At 36.8% G+C, this 20701-nt stretch overlaps 1 protein-coding gene across 1 annotated transcript; it reads left to right on the top strand.

The window, feature by feature from the left end:
- On the top strand, positions 4860 to 20132 carry LOC105176824 (lon protease homolog 1, mitochondrial). Its single transcript, XM_011099743.2, has 20 exons — positions 4860 to 5384; positions 7151 to 7216; positions 8041 to 8217; positions 8309 to 8374; positions 8610 to 8651; positions 8755 to 8877; positions 9475 to 9573; positions 10103 to 10168; positions 10268 to 10354; positions 10513 to 10552; positions 11276 to 11447; positions 13629 to 13753; positions 14467 to 14597; positions 14679 to 14783; positions 14912 to 15025; positions 16858 to 17025; positions 18040 to 18141; positions 18317 to 18538; positions 18820 to 19338; positions 19670 to 20132. Exons 1-20 carry the CDS (start codon positions 5094 to 5096, stop codon positions 19850 to 19852), a joined length of 2898 nt encoding a protein of 965 aa, XP_011098045.1. The 5' UTR covers positions 4860 to 5093; the 3' UTR covers positions 19853 to 20132.

Genomic DNA, 20701 nt, shown 5'->3' with positions numbered 1-20701 from the left:
TTTATATTATTTTAATATTTTATTTAATTTATTTATTTGACTTACCACTCTCCTACTATCTTTTAGGTAGTTTTTTTTTTTAAATTTCCATATATATGCATCTTTTTCCTCTCTAATATTATATCACTATCTTTTTTTTTTGTTGTCACTTCCTTATAAATCTAGTAATAACATATTATTTTATATATAATTTATTAAATAATACATATTTTATTTTAAATAATATTAAAGAATTACGCACATATTTAGAATGTGTCACAAATTATTAGTAAAAAAATATTTAGGTGAGAATATGGATGTGATACATAATTATGAGATTAATAGGTAAATATTTACAAAATTTAACTAATTAGTAAATAAATTATAGATTCAAATTTTGATTGTATTAAAACTTGAACGAAGTAAATTAGAGTTTTATAAAATATTTTGGGAGCAAATTATATATAAAAATAAAAAGAGGGACATAATGAATATTTAGAAAAGAAAAATTAAAAATTTTAAAAAATAATAAACTAATAAGCAAATGAAGTTGTGATGTGTGCAACATGAAATGACTATGTCGACCTAGCGTTGAACAAAGTAGCTCAACATCTCGCACTGCAATATTGGAAATTGCGTCTTCAGCACACCGAAGCAATGTTCAATTACATTCTGCAACCTAGAATGGGCATGGTTACACAAATCCTATGAGGTACGATATCGACAACTATGTCCCCTGTACTAAGCTAGGTGGTACATAGTACCTCGATATGGCACTAAGAAGTAATGGTAGTTTGTGAAACCAGCATCCACAAGATAATACTTGCCTATATTTCTTGTCCCACATACCTTTATAATGCATAGACAGAAAGATCAATTACATTGGGTTCTTATGTGTTGGAAAAAGCATAACATCAATTACTCGCCGATTGGAGGGAAAGGGAACGATGGGTCTTGTGATATCACATGGTGCAAGACACGAGCATCGGCTACACTACCCTCCTATCTAGCATACACATAAGTGAAATTCATATCGAAATCACATATTGCTATTGCGTTCTATGCTAGGCTGCCTTTACGAGATTGGTATCAATTTTGATCCACACTTGGGATCCATGTTGGTGGAAATGTAATGTCCATCACTTCGATGCAATCCTACATCATAGAAATATATGTGAGAAAAAGGAGCATGAACAAAATAATTATCCCAAAAAATATTACTCAATCTGCCTGTACAGACAGATGTACACGATTGAATGTAACTTAAAGTATGGGAAGAATATGCATTATTAGCCACCCTCAGATGTCTGTTTGTAACATTTGGGCGAGTGATTAATTCAAGCACCATAGCGCACAATGCAGAAACCACTTAGTGGAATATGTGATGAATAGTCTCAAGTGTTGAAAGAGCTACACATTATCGTGTTGCCTTTTGTACATGCCAACCGTATACATAAACAGTACAACCTCCTTTGTGGAGTTGACTCTCAAGGAATGTCCATGAGAGCAGCAACCCCCTTGAAGTGAACGCTTCAACTAATGTATATAAACATGGCTTTGTCATTTGAATGTTGTCATAAAACCTGTCCACGTATGGGGTTGTCATTATCTCTGCTAACCAACCTTCACCCTGTATTACAGAAGTGTTTCCTAGCACATTTTTTCTAAACAACTCTGGGTATATTAGATCTCCGAAAATGACTCTAAAAAAAAAAAAAAAAAGATCTCTAAAAGTGTAGAATTCTTTGGGACATTAGATTCATTGCTCCTTGGGGTTCTTGGTGAACCCAGACTACCGCTCCCATTGTTCGTGTCATTGTTAGTTCCTTCACTAGTGCTTGCAATAGTTCTGTGCTAGGCATACCAAAGTTAGATATAAAGTTAAAAGGGAGAGGAGAACAACAAGCATGACACTAGAAAATATAATAAATAATACGTAAAAATACATAACAGGGTTACAATCTCTATAGGATAACTATAATACATCTATTGAAAATACTTAACACAAATCCGTGCAAACTGGTGCAATGACTATGTATTACACAATCACTTGCCTAGGGAATGCAACCATGCAGTTTGTTCTCATCATCTAAATGGAGGAAGATTGTTTAAGTGTTGTGACTATGAAAATGCTCCGATGTGCTGGTGAAGATGACGTTCGACAGATCCTTAAACTTTGTTGACTCATCTACACACCATACGATAGACTCCATGGCTTTAGAGCCACTTCTGGTAATCTTTCCATGTAGTGACTCATCCAGCCTATCCATGATCTCATACTTCTTATCCCACATAATGTCCGATGCTTGCTACTAGATGGGGAGGTTAATGATGGTGTAGGGGGACCGAAAAAGTACTCATCATGCGATGGGATGGAGGTGACTGAGAGAAATCCGTATCTTCATAGTCTTCTCTTGATTGTCGTTGCCTGAATTAGTACCATCGCTTATTTATCATCTCCGGCCTATGCATTTTGGAATGCATGGGGTGGGTAGGCAGATCCGGAGCATCTTGCAATGCCCCTTGTTGTGATGTTTTGTGCGAACATTTGGGTACATAGGCCAAAGTGTGATAGTCCGTGTTTAATTATTTTCTTATACTTGGGATTTTCCTACATTAGACCATTTGTAGGGGATTTATATATGTGAAACATTGCTGCACATTACATGTAAATTAAAGGCAAAGGATTTATACCCGACACAACTCCTACAAACGTCCAGACTTGTTAGTTGTACTGTTCCATTTAGAGCCCCATCCTAAACCAGTCCCCCGATTAAGAATGTCATTCATTAGGAGCCATGCACAACGCATTCTGTTGAGTCTTCCCTTTAGTTGGTCATGGTTAAACATATAGCTTGACACCGAATTCGTCCTTTTGGTTATACGAGCCCCCACCGAAGGTGAAAAAGTTGGTGATTTAAGATGGTGGTTGACATACTCCTCGTGCATAAACTTGTTGAACAATCGCTCTGCATCTACTGTCCAAACAATTTTGTCTGCACGAGAGCTCTCTGATGACCCTATGTCGTTTGGTCGATGCATCTATATGGAACCCCAAATAAGTTAAATGTTTCATTAGCCATGCATAACCCTCATTTTTTATGTACTCAATACTAAATCATATTAATTTAAGTGTATATTAATACATACTAAATGTATTACTACATAATTTGCAAGTAGTAAGTCAAACCTATACATGAGTATAGGGTTAAATACACTTTACCTCCTTCAACTATATCACACATATTATTTACCCCCTCAAACTAATAAGTGTAATATTTATATAAAAATTCAAATATTTCATAATGAGAAAAAATATATTCCAACTAAGTAACTTATATAATTTATATTTTAATTAAGAGCACTATAACTATATATAACATAAGGCAATTTTGTTCAACTAATTAATTTAAGGGGGTGAGTGTTGAATTTTTATACAATTTGGGGTGTAAATGCAACCTAGAGTATAGTTGAAGGAGGCAAAGTGTATTTAATCCTATATTAAATAATATTAAAATATACTAACCATATTGCATTAATTTGTCAGTAAACTAATTTTTTGCTGCCTCACAAGGACATAGAAGGATTCTCAAGATTGCAACTATAAATATATGACAGTCATGTTTGATAGATCGACTTTTCATAAATTATAGTTTCAAGTTTTAAGTCAATTCAAACAATGAAGTAGAGTATATCCCCCATTTGTGAAACTCAACTCTCCTTGTAACATGTAGATTTCTTATTACACACCAAATCACTCTCATACAAGGCATTGTTAGCACATTTAATTGACATTATACAGACACCGTACAACTCCCAGAGTAAGAAAATTAACAATATCGACACACACATAAGGAAAAAAATGCCAAAAGCATCAAACACCAATAACTTTGAATGAACTTCACAGGATAAAATCAACTTGTCTCCACACAATTTTATCCATGGGTAGCATCATTGGGAAGGGAGACAAGTTGATTTTATCCTGTGAAGTTCATTCAAAATTATTGGTGAGGGTCATATGACAGTCACCACAGGGTCTTGACATCATCACCGGTGAGGGTCTTGACATCATTGGGTCAAAATCAACGGGAGAGTACGACCATGGGTAGCATCATTGGGTCTTTTGGGCCGAAAGAAGCATATCCTTAAGGGGGAACCAACCTGCGATGGCTGGTAATGTTTCCTCTGGGCTGAAGCAACTTAACAGACCTGCGACTTTTGGGTCAGACGGCGGCGCAACTGTCCATTGCAGTGGATCTAGACAAACCACAATCACGAGGTGGCTCGCTCTGCCTTGTTGATCGCATCTCATGCAATGGAGAAATTGGTTTTGACACCGGTGAGGGTGGTTGGCGAAGGGGCATAGATTTTAAGGGTTGTTCTCAATTCTGCACCAAAGCCAACTCTTACCTCTACATAATGACAATGGGACCACCACCAAAAACAACAAAAATAAAAACCTAACAATGAATACACTGTGCTAAAACACTAAAAAATACACAAAAATGGGTCAAGTTATTTTCAACCCAACATATATCCTGTTTCGCCCTTAGATCCAAACACGCCGCAAATGTTTTTGAGAAGTTTATTGAAAAATATAATATATCTCTCAAGTCATTTTAAAGTAATTTAAAAGATTTTTTTTTGAATTAATTTTGTCACATTAGACTTTCAATGTCGGGAAAATATATATTTTTAATCAATATAATAAGACATATTTGTCAATTATATATATAAGAACATATTATAACTGAAATATAATGAATATATAAAAAGGTTAATTTTGTTATTATCACCCAATTATTTGCTTTTACACACTAAGTATATGTAATATATTTCTATATTGTTTTTTAATTTAACTAATTTCCCATCATTTCTTAAGGGGCAACCAAAGATGGTACTAGGACACTAGAGAGCAAGGGAAGGGTTTATGCAGGGCTTATACCAGAAAAGAGGAAAACTCATAAAAGTCTGCTACTTCTTCCCCAAGCATAAGACAACTTCACATCAATCTGCAATGGCGGTTCGGGATCCTACCCAACTTTAATACAAAGTCCTGGCATAAATTCCAAACCCTAGTTTCTCCAAAACCCTCCGCATCTGAATAATTCCACATGTTGAAGGCCTTAACCAGGTGCAGTTCTCGGGTCCCCTTAGGGGCTCACCTCCACGGTTACGTGCCCGCTAGAGAGCCCGTATCAACATTGCTGCGGGTGCCTCGAGGGCACAATAGAAGTCCGCATCTTTTCCGGAGGTTCTTTTGCTCTGACTCGACCGATGGGTCCGACCCGGTTGACCCGGCCGGGTCAGATATGAAACGGGTCGAGGCGGGCGAAGAGACACCAGAGTCCAAGTCTTCATCTGCTATTGTACCTACTGTAGTTAAACCGGAAGATTGTTTAACGGTAAGCTTTCAGGATTGACGTTGCTTTATGTATTTGGATTGGTATTATCTGATGTCATATGAAAAAAATGTGTTTGGCGTTAATTTTATGATCAGGATAGGAAGAAGTTGTTTATATATATTCATATATACGAACTTGCACCACAGTGATTGTAATGGAATGTAATTATTTCTTCAAATTTGTCTTTTGCATTTTATGTTACAAATCACTGATATAGTTTTGAGTGAGACGTGAATATTTGATTTAATTATTCAATTGAGGAATGTAGTATGAGTTAATTTATTTATTGGATTAGGATGTTGCAGTCGTTCTTCAGTTTTAATCTTCTCGTATGTGATTGTATTTTTAGCAATGAAACAAGTGGAATTGGTTGCAGGAGGACTTTATAGGAATAGCTTGTTTTCAGGTTAATGCTAGAAGTTTCTGAATTGTTTTACGACATAAAGCATATCAAGAAATTCATTGCTGAACTTTGCCTCTCTTGGTGCTGATTTGTCCACTAATTCGCCCCCCTTGCGGTGCTATTTATTATAAGAGTTCTTAGTTACTGAGAAGAACATAGTTATCCCTCACGTAGGTAATTTGGCTATATGGTGCAATGTAAAAGAACTGTTTTGTTATAAGGAGTTACTTCTAGAAGCTGGTATTTAAAAACAGAATTTAACATCCTTCTCTCTCTCTCTTCCATACTTAGACTAGACACAAGAAAGCAGGAACCCAAATTTGTCTTTAATGAGGGCTAGAAGATGGTGCCTGAGGCATGGGTTTTTTCAGTTGTTTGGTAAGAAGGATGCTTATCCTTGCCCTCACCAAGATGGTAGTCTTTGGCACCATGAGGTTGTAAATTTTTCTTGGACCAAGTTTTGAATGAGTGATTGTAAAAAGGACCTGGTCACCATTTTCTTTAATTTCCCTTCTTCGGGTTGGGGTTTAGTAGTTAGTGCAGGAACACAGGCTTGATGTTGCTCATTGCCAGTTTGTAGTTTTGGGAAGCAAGTCTATTGTGCTTCGCTATTACTACTTCTCTAATCTGTTTTAATAGGTCTGTTTTCTAATTGGAGTTGGTTCTTGAAAGGTCATATGGTAAACAGATGCATTCTCTCCAGGGAGAACTCTGTCCAGTTCCAAAAATTCAGCCCCACAGTTGTCCATGCTCTTTTGCCAGGATCATTTGGTGTCTTCCTAGTGACCACCAGTAAAATGTACTCTACCAGGGCAGGAGTTTCTGAAAAGCATAAAAGATCACTGCTATGGACCTATGGTGATCTTGTGATTTAATTAATTGAATTAGTGTGCAAGAGCTACCAGTGTAAAAATTGGAGCATGTATTCCCAGTTGCTATTTTTAAATGATTACGTAGTGGAGTCGGCTGATCCTTTGCACTGTATAGTGCTCCTTAGATGCATTGCAGCAAATGCAATTACATATATGCTTGTTATAATGCCTGTGATCTTGCTCAAGTTTTTTCTTGCTGGCAAACTTAAATTTTCTTATCGTCTTTGTTTCTCCTTTGAATTTAATCTCTATCAGTAGCTTTGTTCTGTTCTGGATATTCTGTTTCCTACATTGAGTTTTAAGAAGCGTCATTGGACTACTTTGAAGAAAAAAAATTTTGGATTCTAGTTGTTTGTTCCAAGTTATTCTCATAGTTATACAAGTATATGGTTTTTTCTCTTTTTTCAAGTTATAGCATTGCCACTGCAAGATAGATCATTATATTCTGGGTTCTGTTTGTATTATTTTCGTTAATCTTTGTTCTTGTTCAGGTTATAGCATTGCCACTGCCACACAGACCATTGTTTCCTGGATTTTATATGCCAATATATGTCAAGGTATGGTTGGTTCTGGTTGTGTACTTTCTGTATAACTATATTTATACTGTTACAGTCTCTTACATTTCTTCCTGGAGTATTATAAACAGCCATAGTATTATTGGATGTCTTTACTTATCCTTTTATGATGTTTGTCTGTTTTCCATCTTCTCGACTGATAAATGTACCAAATAAGTGAAGGCGCATATGCCAGTTATTCCAAATTTAAATTAACTGTATATAACATTTATATGTATCATTATATTTTTTAGAAAGAAATATAATATTTTTAATATGATTAATTATATTTTAGTATATTCGAGTCAATTATATCCATTAGAAGAAATATGGATTTCAATCTGATTAATTTGTCATAATTAACAGTAGAAAATTCGTAGTGAATATATTTGTATATCGTCATTTCTACAAGTAAGATCCCAAAATATTTACCATGATTAAATATTATTGCAGCTATTTTAACTATAAATAAAATCATAACAAATATTGATAAATCATAATTAAAATTCGTATTAATTTTATTCCATCGAAAAAAAATAACATTAATGTATGAATTACATTGTGAATTCTGAATTCAACATTGATCATTTGTTGGTGCTGTTTTTTGTCTTGTATATCCTACTTCTTGAGCTTGCAGTGCTTTGATTAAGAAATGGTAACTACCCAGCTTGAATTTCTTTGGTACCATATGTGAAGAAGTTTAAACAATAATCTTTATATATATACCATTACCCTTGTGAACTTGTTTCAGTTTGCTATTAGGTAAAGGTAAAACATACTCTTGTCTTCTTGTTAGCAGAGATCTGAATATTAGATTTTTTTCCAAGGATCCAAAATTGTTAGCAGCTTTAGTAGAGAGTAGAAAAAGACAAGCCCCTTATACAGGAGCCTTCCTTCTTAAAGACGAGGAAGGTACTGAGGGTTCAGATGCAGAAAAGAACATATATGACCTCAAAGGAAAGGATCTGCTCAATCGCCTTCATGAAGTTGGTACACTTGCTCAGGTAATGTCTCCTCCTACTTTTTTATCCATGCCATGAATTCATATCTAAATGAGAAATGCTTTAGATTGATCAAGCTGGTTTAATGATATAGATTACAAGCATCCAAGGAGATCAGGTTGTTCTCATCGGTCACAGACGACTTCGGATCACAGAGATGGTGAGTAGAGCTCTTTCTTCACATTTTTGTTTCTTCTGTAGATTATACATATGTCATGTTTATTAACTCACTCTCTATATATTAACTAACCTCATCTTGTTTTGCCCCCCACCAAGTTTTCATTTGTTTCACATATGCGTACAGTTGAGAAAAAGGATTTGTTGTACTATTTGTGCTTTTTATGTCTATCTTACTGGTGCAAACTTTACTCAACTAAGGTATTTTCCTTATGCAGGTCAGTGAAGATCCTCTCACAGTTAAAGTTGATCATCTCAAGGTATGCAAAACTTGTACAGTGTGTATAACTTGAGTTCTTAGATAGAACTAGAAGTCCACATTATCTGACGCCTTCTCCACTATATCTTTTATGTGTGTTTCAGGAAAAACCATATGATAAGGATGATGACATTCTCAAGGCCACATCCTTTGAAGTTATATCAACTTTGAGAGATGTTCTGAAAACAAGCCCCCTTTGGCGAGATCATGCACAAACTTATACTCAGGTACGAATGTCTTCGGCACCACCTCCCTCTGAGATGTCAGTGTCACCTTGCATATGTAGAACGCCGTTGTTAGGTGTTGCATCTATTGATGCTGTTTTGGTGACTGGTAAAAGCTGTCTAAGGATCCAACCTTGTACCATATTGTGGAGGGTGGGGGTGACTGTGTTTGAAAGGCTATCAGTGAGCAGTTAGATGGGTTTGTCCATCTGTTTCCTGATAAAGGGGAAGTTCTCTTGCCCATATGCTTATGAAACATGCATGCTGATTTCTTCTTAATAATTTGAATTGACATTATGGTTGTAAGATATCTGTTTTAATGTTATATGCTCATGAAATATATTTTGTCTTAAAATATTCAATTTTCTCGAGATTTATGTCCAGAAACAGTTGTCTTTTATACTTTGGAAAAACTACTTAACATTTTTAATGACATGAGTTTTGCATGCTTGAGACAATTGTGGAATCTATTGCTTGATTTAACCACAATATACTTAAAATAGAAGTAAGGACTGTTGCAAAGGTCATTCTTAGAAGAAGGGGAACCAGTCTTTCTATGTTTCTGGCTATGTGTTGTCTCCTAACCTGTAATATCTGCAGCATATAGGTGATTTTACTTATCCAAGAGTGGCAGATTTTGGAGCAGCAATATCAGGTGCCAACAAATTACAGTGCCAGCAAGTGCTTGAAGAACTTGATGTAAGTAGTTATGACGTACAATGTAACCGGCATACAGCCCTGTTGAGAATGAATATTGGGCCTTCAACTTTCTTTTTGTCCTGCTTTTAGGTCTACTGATTTTTCAGAGTAACTATCAAGTCTCCGCCTGCTTAGTGACAGGCTTTCTTTAGGAACCGAAGACCAGTCTTAGTTTACATGGCTTTTTTGGGTGTCCTGAAGGGTTTTGAATATTTCACAGAGGGTCAAATCATCGTTCCTGTTCCCTGGTCTATGGATGTCCTGTTTAACATAGTAAAAGCCAAAAGCATGTCAAGCCTTAAAAGTGTATAATTCTGGAAAGATCTTTGAAGCATTTTGGCTGTGGAAAGAAATATATGAACTTGATCTTGATATGTGTGCTCAAGGTTCTTGGAGAAAAAAAACCATTTCCTCAAAAACTACTATTCTGTACTCTATTCATCCGTGCTGTTGTGGTGTTGTTTTGGAGATGTTGGGATTTATTTGTTTTCTCACATTTCTAATGCTATCAAGTCTCTGCACCTTTCAGGTGCATAAACGGCTAAAGCTCACATTGGAGTTGGTGAAGAAAGAGATGGAGATTAGCAAGATCCAGGTATGACTGGCTGGACAATAAATTGCTACTGGAACCTTTAGATTTTCATTTATGTTTGTTGACTTTGTTCAAATTTTCTCTGTTTTTGGTTGTGCTAAGGAATCTATTGCCAAGGCAATTGAGGAGAAGATAAGTGGAGAGCAGCGTCGCTACCTGTTGAATGAACAGCTGAAGGCCATAAAGAAGGCATGTTATTTTAGTGGAAAATTTTAAGTGGTTTCTAATACGTTACTTGAATATCATAAAGAACTCTGATTTGTGACTACATTTCTGCTTGAATAGGCTTCTAAATGTGGGATATTTATTGCTAGGAGTAAGTTTTATAAAAGCATTTTTTTGTGCAGGAACTTGGTTTGGAGACAGATGACAAAACTGCTCTTTCTGGTTCGTTCTCTTTCGTCGAATTCACTTGGATTTGTTTCTATTGAATCTGATATTTTGTACATGTCCTCTTTCGTATTGCCTTTATTGTAACTGCAATAGGTGTTTGATACAGATTAAAGCAGTTGACAACTTGCATAAGGGTAAAGCCCTCTTGCAAATCATATACGCAAAAGATGTGATATAATCTACACTGGTTCGGGGAAAATAATGTCAAGGATGTCCATGACTGCCTCCTTTTTTTTTTTTTTTTTTTTAAGAAATTATGATGCTCACTTAATGTAGCTAGCTTTAGATATGTGGTGTATGCTGCTTTGTATCCTTAGGTTCGTTAGCCGATATATGGGGAAGCTTGAAGGTTACCAGGTGGAATAGGCAGATTAAAAGGCTTGATAATAGTGCATTCTCTTGTTATAGCATAGATATAAGAATAGCTGGTTAAAGAATCCCACTCTAAAACCAACTATTTTCTTACTTGGTCACCCTAAGATCAACTATTTTCTTATTTTCTCACCCTGTACATGTGTGTTCCTACTTTTATTAGTACTAGGATGGATTACTTTTGCTGATGCGTGCAGGTGATGTCTTTTTCCATATGTTGTTATTCACATATCCTCTTGGTACACAGAGTCAGGAAAATATGAAAGTGTATATTGCCTTAGCTGTCTGATGTAATTATATATTATAGTTTCTGATTAATGTTGTTCACATTCTATGTCGCTACAGCAAAGTTCAGAGAAAGGCTTGACCCGAAGAAGGAGAAAATCCCGCAACATGTTCTGCAAGTCATAGAAGAAGAATTAACAAAATTACAATTATTAGAAGCGAGTTCAAGTGAATTTAACGTGACACGCAATTATCTTGATTGGTTGACTGCATTGCCTTGGGGAGAATACAGGTTTGTAGTTAATTATCATGTCATGGATCCTTGTGTAGTTTGAATTAGTTCATGAAGTTTGATATTGACACGAGTAAATTCAGAACTGGAAAAACCTACAGCTGTGAAATTAGCATAGATGCTATTGTGCCATCTTTATGGTACTGAACTTTTATCTGAAGGCCAATAATTTGCTAATGAACATCTTTCCCCCACAACTGTGGGCTGAAAAAATCCAAAGGGACTGAATTTAGTATTACTGCATGGTTCCGTTTCAAGATTAATTACTGTAAATTTACATAGTTCCATCTCAAGATTGTGATCATTTTATACAGTGCCAAATAGCTCTTTTTTCATGATGTTATTTTTTGGTCTCAGTTGACTTTGTTGGTGGTTTTCCCCATTATAGATTCTTCCAAATAGCATCTTGCTAACCATATATTGGTGACTGGAAAATGCTTAAAAGAGCTCCCATACAATGGAAGAAATTTCAACCTTAACATAGTTGCTGTGCAGAGATATACAAGAACTATAACATTAAACACTGATGCGACAAGAGAGGTCGGGGAAAAGAATGGGAAATGAGGCTTATGGAATTCCTATACAGACTTAGTAGATGACATTAGTTCCATTCAACGTAAACCACTTGAGCGGGTATGGGGTAAGGTTGGGGGCAAGCTTTGGCTAGCGGGTGTGCCCTTGGACTTGGCTATAACTCTAAAAGCTCTCTTCACAGTAGAAAAACAAATTTGATCAACAGTCCATACTGATTTTAGTGTTTTGTCACTTAGTGGACAAAATTATTGACTGTCAAACCACTGTACCACCAATATCAGACCTGTAGAAGCCAAAGGCATTCGAATTGGTAAACTGCATGCCATAGTTGTTAAAAGCACAGAAAGGCAATGGAACGCGAGGAGAGAGCCCAGCGCCGTTCTTAGAGGATTCGCTGGCTTTGCCATGGCATTGCCAATTCTGCAAGAGCTGAAGGAACAAAGAGGCATGGGGGTGGGCCGAGGGTTCAGCACCGTGACAAAGAGTGTCCAACGGCAGGGGGTGGGGATAGCGAAGGCGGCACCGGAGCTAGGGTTCCCAGCTGCGGTGCAGAACTATTGTTTTGGGAAGGAAGGGCTCATCTCTCTCTTTCTTTTTTCTGTTTGAAAGGAGAAAAAAAAAGGAGAAAACAAAATAAAAAAGGAATATATATATTTCCAGGCTTGCTCAAACCAACTTTTTAACTTATTTTCTCTAAAGAAAGTAATAGAAAAATGTAACAGAAAAATAGGAAACAAAAACAAAAACACTTAATTGTAATAAAGAAAGTAATAGAAAAATGTAACATAAAAATAGAAAAGAAAAACAAAACAGGAACATAAAATCCACGACTTCTTGTTTTACATATTCTTTTATGGTATGATGATTAATATATTTCTAGTGTTGGTATTTTATTGTTTGTGTAATATTGATGTTAAAACATATTAAGATATGAACATATAATTTATTTGTGCAAATATGCGCCATTCTTTAACAACTATGCTGCATGCATAAACAAACAACACAAGTCATGAAAAATAAAGCATAATAACATACTGAACACCACCAACAATGTAGGCGCGACCGTGCGAGAGTTTGCGCCAAGTAAAATATTGTCACCCTGATGGGAGAATGGTGGAAATGGTGAAACTAACAGTTGGAGCTATTGTGGTGAGAAGAGTGAGGTTCTAGATGGAGAAGTGGGCAATGTCACTCTTAATCTTGTGAAAAAACACAGTGATTTACCATCTTCTGGAAGTTGGTGGAGGAAAGAAGACATTAGTTTCCCTGAAAAGAAAGATAATGATGGAGGCAAAGACTGTCATTTGGAATGACCGAGCTTACTACACAAAAATGCCTTAAAGGTCAGGTTCTTTAGGAGCATAAGGTTCGAGGGAATACTCCTGCTCATTGGAATTTAGACGAAGTAGTTGCTAGCTGATGCTTGTTTTCATTTTGTAATTTTGGAAATCTCTTCTTGGCTTTAGAACCGATGCAAATATGATAATTGACTTGAGTAGGTGGACCTTTTCATTTTGTATGCTTCCCATTGATATAAATTTGTCAGACTTGTAAAATACTTCATAGTTGCTACTTTTTCAATTTTTCTTTGCTACAAATACCTGACAGTTTAATTATGCTGCTTATAATTTCTTTCCTATTGTTCAGCGATGAGAACTTCGACGTAATTCAAGCACAAAAAATTCTGGATGAAGACCATTATGGATTAACAGATGTTAAGGAGAGGATATTGGAGTTCATAGCAGTGGGGAAACTGAGAGGAACCTCACAAGGTTTGCCAGTTTGTTAAATTTTATCTCTTATAATTTTCTCGAATAAGGTTGGCACTTTTGAATAATGTGCTTTCAACTGTCTTACTGAAGTTTTTTATACATTGAGTGCATTCCATTGCACTAGCCATCTTTATAGTTTCCGTCACATATCTTTATATTAGCGTGCATGTGGTTTCATGCACAGACACGAGTTGATGAAAGAACGCGCTTGATAGAGTAGACAATGTGTCTTGTCCTTGGGTTTTATAGATATGCTTCTTGTTTTTCTTTTATTGGGGGGTGGAGGGGGCGGGGGCGGGGGCTAATTAAACAGAACAAGGACAATTGTAGGGTTTCAAGTTTTTGGTTTTGTTTGCCGGTCTGTACCAAGTTGGAAAAATAAAAGAATTTGTCTTGATTTCACTTTCATGTTTGACCTTGGATTCTGGACTAGAAAAGTCTACTTTAGCCAGCTTGTTGGCTTTTTGCTGTTGGTTCAATTCAGGTTTTCATTAGGCAAGGTTTGGTGCTTGAGCTGCCGCTTGTTTGACTAGTAAATAAAAGTTTGGAAACAGCAGATGTAGTTAGCACGTTTAAGGTTGCTTTTACTCTTCCATTTCTCTCTCTTCCTCTGCCTCCGTGAATTTGGTTAACTCTGCTGCATCCCTGCAACAAATAAATCTAGGACATAGAGTACTGAACCTATTGCTTGTTCTTTCTTCAATTATTTATAGGTAAAATAGTATGCCTCTCTGGACCTCCTGGAGTGGGAAAGACGAGCATTGGTCGTTCCATTGCCCGGGCCTTGAACCGAAAATTTTACCGGTTCTCAGTCGGAGGTTTATCTGATGTTGCCGAAATCAAGGTAGGTGATGCTTGGAACACTTAAGTTGAAGATAAAACTTCACATCATGATATACTTTAGTAACTCTGAGATGCACGTCAGGGGCATCGCCGAACCTATATTGGCGCCATGCCAGGCAAGATGGTGCAATGTCTAAAAAGTGTGGGAACAGCTAACCCTCTTGTTCTAATTGATGAGATAGATAAGGTATTTCCTCCTTATCAGTTGTGTCCATGATGAACAGCTCCATTGCTTTTTTTATTCTATCTTTTTGCCTTACGTGCCCTTCATTATCAGATTTTATAACATTCTTGATTTCATGTATCTTTTGGCAGTTGGGGAGAGGACATGCAGGTGATCCTGCAAGTGCAATGCTGGAACTCCTTGACCCTGAGCAGAATGCAAACTTTCTAGATCACTATCTTGATGTTCCGATTGATTTGTCCAAGGTTAGTGTGATTCAGACTTAGTTTTATGTGGATCAGAATCATGAGATGTCCTTTTGACTTTCTTTACGGGGGCATTTTTCTTATTGGGGTTGATGGATTTGATTTTGATGGACAGAATGTAAAATTATACTCATAATTAGCACAGAGAGGAACTCTTGATCTACTATGAAACACTTTGGTTATATTCTTTTCATATTTATGACTGCCTGTAATGCATACAAGCTTGACCTTGTTGAAGTTGATAGGAAAGGATAGGTATGAAGTAAGACTTTCTTGAAATCTCACATTGCATGGTTATTCCTGGTGCTCAGTGTGAGATGGAATGTTAAAATCCACGACCATTCTGGCACTGCTTCATACTTTAACTGCAAAATCATTTTGCGGCATGTGAGAAGAGAATTACCCGTTAGATTTGGTTGGTTAGGTCGATATAGTTATAGGTTTTCGCTAGTATTCATATCTAAGTATTGGTTGAAATCATGCCCATAGCATTCTCGTTTTCTGTAAACACAATGCTATTTAATGTTTTGTAGCAGAGACGAGTTGCCTATGCCTCTTTGTTGACATTCCTTTAGCAATTTTTTCAAAAGTACCAGTTTGGAGAGTGAAATATATTTTCTGTCTCTCTCTACTTATATGCTCACGATGGGGAATAGGCAGCATGTTTATCGCCGGATATTCCCTGTGTCTTTTCCTGCGAGAGGTCTAATTTGTGTTTTTGGAATTGTACAAACATTCTGTCAAGGCACCATCTTGTATAAATACTTTCTCGTCTTGAGTATGATTAAGAATGGATATGATATTTTACTCAAATCTTTTCTATTTTCTTACATAGAGCTCATCATTTTTTTTTAAACAAGTAATTCGTAATTATATTTCTCACACAGGATGGTGATTTTTCAATAGTCCAACCGGGTGATTTAGACTGGTGAAGAATTTGGTTTCCAAGATCATCTTTAGAAGTTTGATGATCTTTAGAATTTTGGTTTCAAGATCCTCTTTAGAATATTTTGACAAATGGGGCAAAATAGTATTATTTTTCCTTCCCAATAACCAATGCGGTTAGCATGTTATGCAAGTTCAGAAAAATTCGTTATTACACATTGGAAACCTAAAAATGATGTTACTGGATGTACTGTGGTTGGGCATACACTTTGGTGTTCCTTTCCACTATAAACTTTTGATCTTTGGATGATGTGGTGTATCTGTTTGCTGCATAGTGATCTATCTGATGTGCATGGTAAGACATTTTAGATCTGATTTTTGAAATTTAATATTCTGAATATCCCAAAGAAAGCTTTAGATTGAGATACTAACCTATTTGAGATTGCTAACATCTTAATGTAGACTTCTGATTAAGGATTCTTGTACTGGTCCATACTGAAGCTTTAAGATTGTTAGGTTGGCATATAATTGTGGGTAACATGACTTAACTGCTCCCTTTTGCTTAAGCTTCCCATTCTTGTGTCTATATGCTTCATTATTTGTGGTGTGTCTATGCTGCATAACCTGTGGTATGGGCAGTGGTTGTCTCTTGAGGCTTAATACAATCTAACCAAGGACATTTGATAGGGTACATGGAGTGAAAATGGTACAAAACTTTATTATGGTAATATTTTGTTGGAATTGCCGGAAAAGAAAGTGTCTCATACTCTAGCTGTCTATCATATTGTCTTTTGCAAGTGCAAGTATTGAATTGTTTATAAGCAATAGTGACTTACTCCATATACATAGTTCTTGATTATGTTTTACTTTGGATTTTTTGCTGTGATTCTCTTCTTAACCTGCTTAATGTGTTATAAATGTGTTTTACGTTCTAACATTTGGTGCAGGTTTTGTTTGTCTGCACAGCAAATGTCGTTGAAATGATACCTAACCCCCTTTTGGATAGAATGGAGGTAATCTCCATTGCCGGGTATATAACTGATGAGAAAATGCACATTGCGAGGGATTACTTGGAGAAAACCACTCGGGAAGCATGTGGTATCAAACCTGAACAGGTATTCCTCTGCCTCCCTATACTCTCTCTCTCTCTCTCTCTCTCTCACAGACACACACACAAAAACAAACACACTTTGAAGATGAGCGGCAGGTGGAACTTACCACCTCCTAGTTCTCATGCCTGAATGTCATTGATGTTCCCAAAACTTCTATACTGGACAAGACATGCTAGAAAATTGTTTGTAATTCACAGGATGGTGTCTGGGAGTCCAGACCATCAAGCTTGGGGATGGATTTTCTGTTTCTGTATGTCTCTGTTTTTTGATGGTTCTTCTAATGTGGATGAATGCACAGTTCTAATTGACACTGCATAGGGAGCGTGAAGTTTAAGCTGATAGGTGATGCATGAAAAGTTCTATTGAGACCACTCCACTGAAAGTGGCTGCTGCTAAGCAAAACAGAGGCTGAAAGAACTCTGGTCCCATATAAATGTTAAAATTAAGATTCAATAATTGGGAGATGACTTTGGATGCTCTGGCCGGAGGATCTTCATAAATTTCCTCATATTATTTGCCCTTCTGTGTATATGATTTTCGTCAAACAAATGTTTCATTTCAAAACATGGTTTGATGAAATTTGTCACCAGCACAGAACAATGATCGTATTTTGCTTCCAAATTCACTGCCTTGACTTTCTGGTATGGATATATCTTGCACTTATTTCTAGTTAACCTAGTTATGGAAGCTCTAATTTGGCTTAAAATGAATTTGGGGCTGGTACTGTATGACTATACAGAGGTAAGCTGAAAAGGTTATGAGCTATGATGCTAAGCGATATTGTTGTGGTTGGCGTTTATCGACGTGCTGTATGAACTGTTGGCTGTGATCTTGAATTCTATTATCTGGCTTACCTACTGTTGAGGGTACATTATACTTTGAGCTTTCATCTGTTTTCAACTGATTTTCAATAACAAGTAATGATATGCCCATCGTTGAAATATTGTTGATGCTTGTATATACATGTCTCTTCTCTTACGTAGATCACTTAGTTTTCCATTCTCTTTTCTGGACCAGGTTGAAGTCACAGATTCAGCACTTCTTGCTTTGATCGAAAATTATTGCAGAGAGGCAGGGGTCCGGAATCTCCAAAAGCAAATTGAGAAGATATACCGAAAGGTTTTTGCTATAACTTTCTGTTTATTGGTTGGAGCATCAAGTTTCAGAGTTACACATGCATCATTCATCATTGGTTCATAAGTCTTGATGATTTGAATTTATCATGTTTGAGATACGTGGTAACTCATATTATTTGTGCTTTTTCTCACAATTCGGTTCATTAATTACTTTTCAGATTGCTCTACAACTTGTGCGTCAAGGAGCTCAGGTCCAACCTGATGAGGTAAAGGCTCAATCTGGTTCTGTGTCTAATGAAACTGCAGTTGAACGGGTAGAAGCGGAAACAGTAGATCGTAGTATTGATAAAAAGGATTCTGGAAATGCGGTTGAAGCTGAAATAGTGGACTCCCCAGCTGACCAAATTCCAACTTCTCTGGATCAATCTGGCACTCTAGAGGTATCTCAAATATGTCCACTTTTATATTATAGACTAATGGGATATTTGTTTCTAAGTCTCTCTAAATGATGTTAATTAAATTAGCATTAGCTTTATATGGTATTCAACTAACTAGAGACGGAAAATATGTTTCTTGGTAGAAATCGCTTGCTAGTTCTAATGTTCTTACATGTTCTGTGTGAAGGTTTAATTCCTGAACATGAGCTATGCATTCTTCCATTTGTATTGTCCCGATTAATACTGGTGCTGACTCGTTCGTACTGTGGATGTCATCCTGGCAGGATACTTTGGAAGCTGAGAAGACAAAGGAAACTCCAGCTGCTGAAAAGTTGGAAAAGGTTTTAGTTGACTCATCTAACCTTGTTGATTTTGTTGGCAAGCCTGTTTTCCATGCTGAGCGAATATACGATCAAACTCCAGTAGGAGTTGTTATGGGTCTTGCTTGGACCGCAATGGGTGGCTCTACACTCTACATAGAAACGACCCCAGTTGAGCAAGGTGAAGGTAAAGGGGCTCTCAATCTCACCGGACAACTTGGTGATGTCATGAAGGAAAGTGCCCAGATTGCGTACACCGTTGCCAGGGCCATATTGCTTGAGAAGGATCCTGAGAACCCATTTTTTGGCAATACAAAGCTTCATCTTCATGTTCCTGCTGGTGCTACCCCTAAGGATGGCCCAAGTGCGGGATGCACCATGATAACATCCTTGCTATCTCTTGCCATGAATAAACCTGTCAAGAAGGACCTTGCAATGACCGGAGAAGTCACGTTAACGAGAAAAATTCTTCCTATTGGTGGGGTATGTAAAGCAATCTTTATCTTCTGTCAAAGTATTGCTAAAAACGCTTGTTCTGCCCCTACATTTGCTCATCACGGGCCGTTTTGTGCACATTCCCTTAAAATCAAGTTGATTGAGTGTGGTTCAAGATTTACTTGTCATCTATGCTTCGGTGTAAGACCGCATTTTCCATGTTTGCCACACCGAGCAAACAAATTGTTCGCCGTCATTATCTGGAGTGTCTGTACATCAAATAAAGTAGTTAAAATCATGAGACATGCCATATTATTTTATCTTTTCATGTTGCCTGGCTTTCCTAATTCATCATGAAATGCTCTTTCTGTAAAATCAGGTTAAGGAAAAGACGATTGCTGCGAGGCGCAGTGATGTGAAGACCATCATATTTCCTTCAGCTAACCGGAGAGATTTTGACGAGCTGGCACCTAATGTCAAGGAGGGCCTTGAGGTACATTTTGTAGACGACTATGCTCAAATATACAACTTGGCTTTTGGTGAAAATCTGCAAACACAGTAATATCATTTGGGCTTTCTCTCGAGCTCTTGGATCTGGCAGTCCCCTTCTTGGCAGGATTCTACACTTTCGTCAGCTTCAGTAGCTTCAGAAGTTGGTCAAAATTGCTATTCTTACTGTCTGTATACTAAATTTTATACGTCAGGAGTGATATCCTCATTCATTTATTCACAAACTGAAGCCTTCTTCTGTAGCAACTCATTGATCTTCTATACACGATGCTTAGATGTTATCCAGTTCCATTTGCCAATAAAATGAAGAGTAGAGTTTCTCAGCCTGGTAACAATTGCTTGATCAGAAACTCCACATTTTAGTGTGCAACTTTTAATAGGTCTTGGCATCACAATCAGCTTCGTATTACAACTTTTCTGTGGGTTTGCATGAGTAGAACTTCTGTGGTGTCTGGTAACAACAGAAAAGCCAGAGAGAAACCCAACGCCTAATTGCTCCATCTCCACTCTCAGGTGTTCAATTGAATTGGCACTTTATGATAATCCATTGCATTTTTCGAAATGTGGAGATAGCCATCCTTCTTAATGGTGAAGCGTTCAAACATCTTCTGATTTCAACATGTAAACCATGGTTCACTGGTATATTCTTTATGTGGAGCCTTTTTGCACCGGAATCTATCTGTATCTATGTCTCTATCTACAAATATAAAAAGCGTGTATCACTTTTTTGTTCGACTAGAATGTCTTTTAAGATAATACTAGTTCTGAGGGTAATTATGTAAGTTAACTCGTATGGAAACATGCAGTAGTAAATATTCATTTGCAATACAAGATACATTCGATTGACTAGAATTCAGGACTGACTGATTCCAGTTTCCCATGGTATTCTTGCTGTCAAATT

This window comes from Sesamum indicum, linkage group LG14 (assembly GCF_000512975.1).
Source record: "Sesamum indicum cultivar Zhongzhi No. 13 linkage group LG14, S_indicum_v1.0, whole genome shotgun sequence".
Lineage (NCBI taxonomy): Eukaryota > Viridiplantae > Streptophyta > Magnoliopsida > Lamiales > Pedaliaceae > Sesamum > Sesamum indicum.
The sequence above is the reverse complement of the archived record's forward strand: the minus strand, read 5'-3'. Positions and strand labels throughout refer to the sequence as shown.

Coding starts and splice junctions, on each gene's coding strand:
- LOC105176824 (XM_011099743.2), top strand. CDS start 5,094: ATGTTGAAGGCCTTAACCAGGTGCAGTTCTCGGGTCCCCTTAGGGGCT. Junction 14,598..14,678: donor CTGATGTTGCCGAAATCAAG/GTAGGTGATGCT, acceptor GATGCACGTCAG/GGGCATCGCCGAACCTATAT. Junction 18,142..18,316: donor TTGAGAAGATATACCGAAAG/GTTTTTGCTATA, acceptor ATTACTTTTCAG/ATTGCTCTACAACTTGTGCG.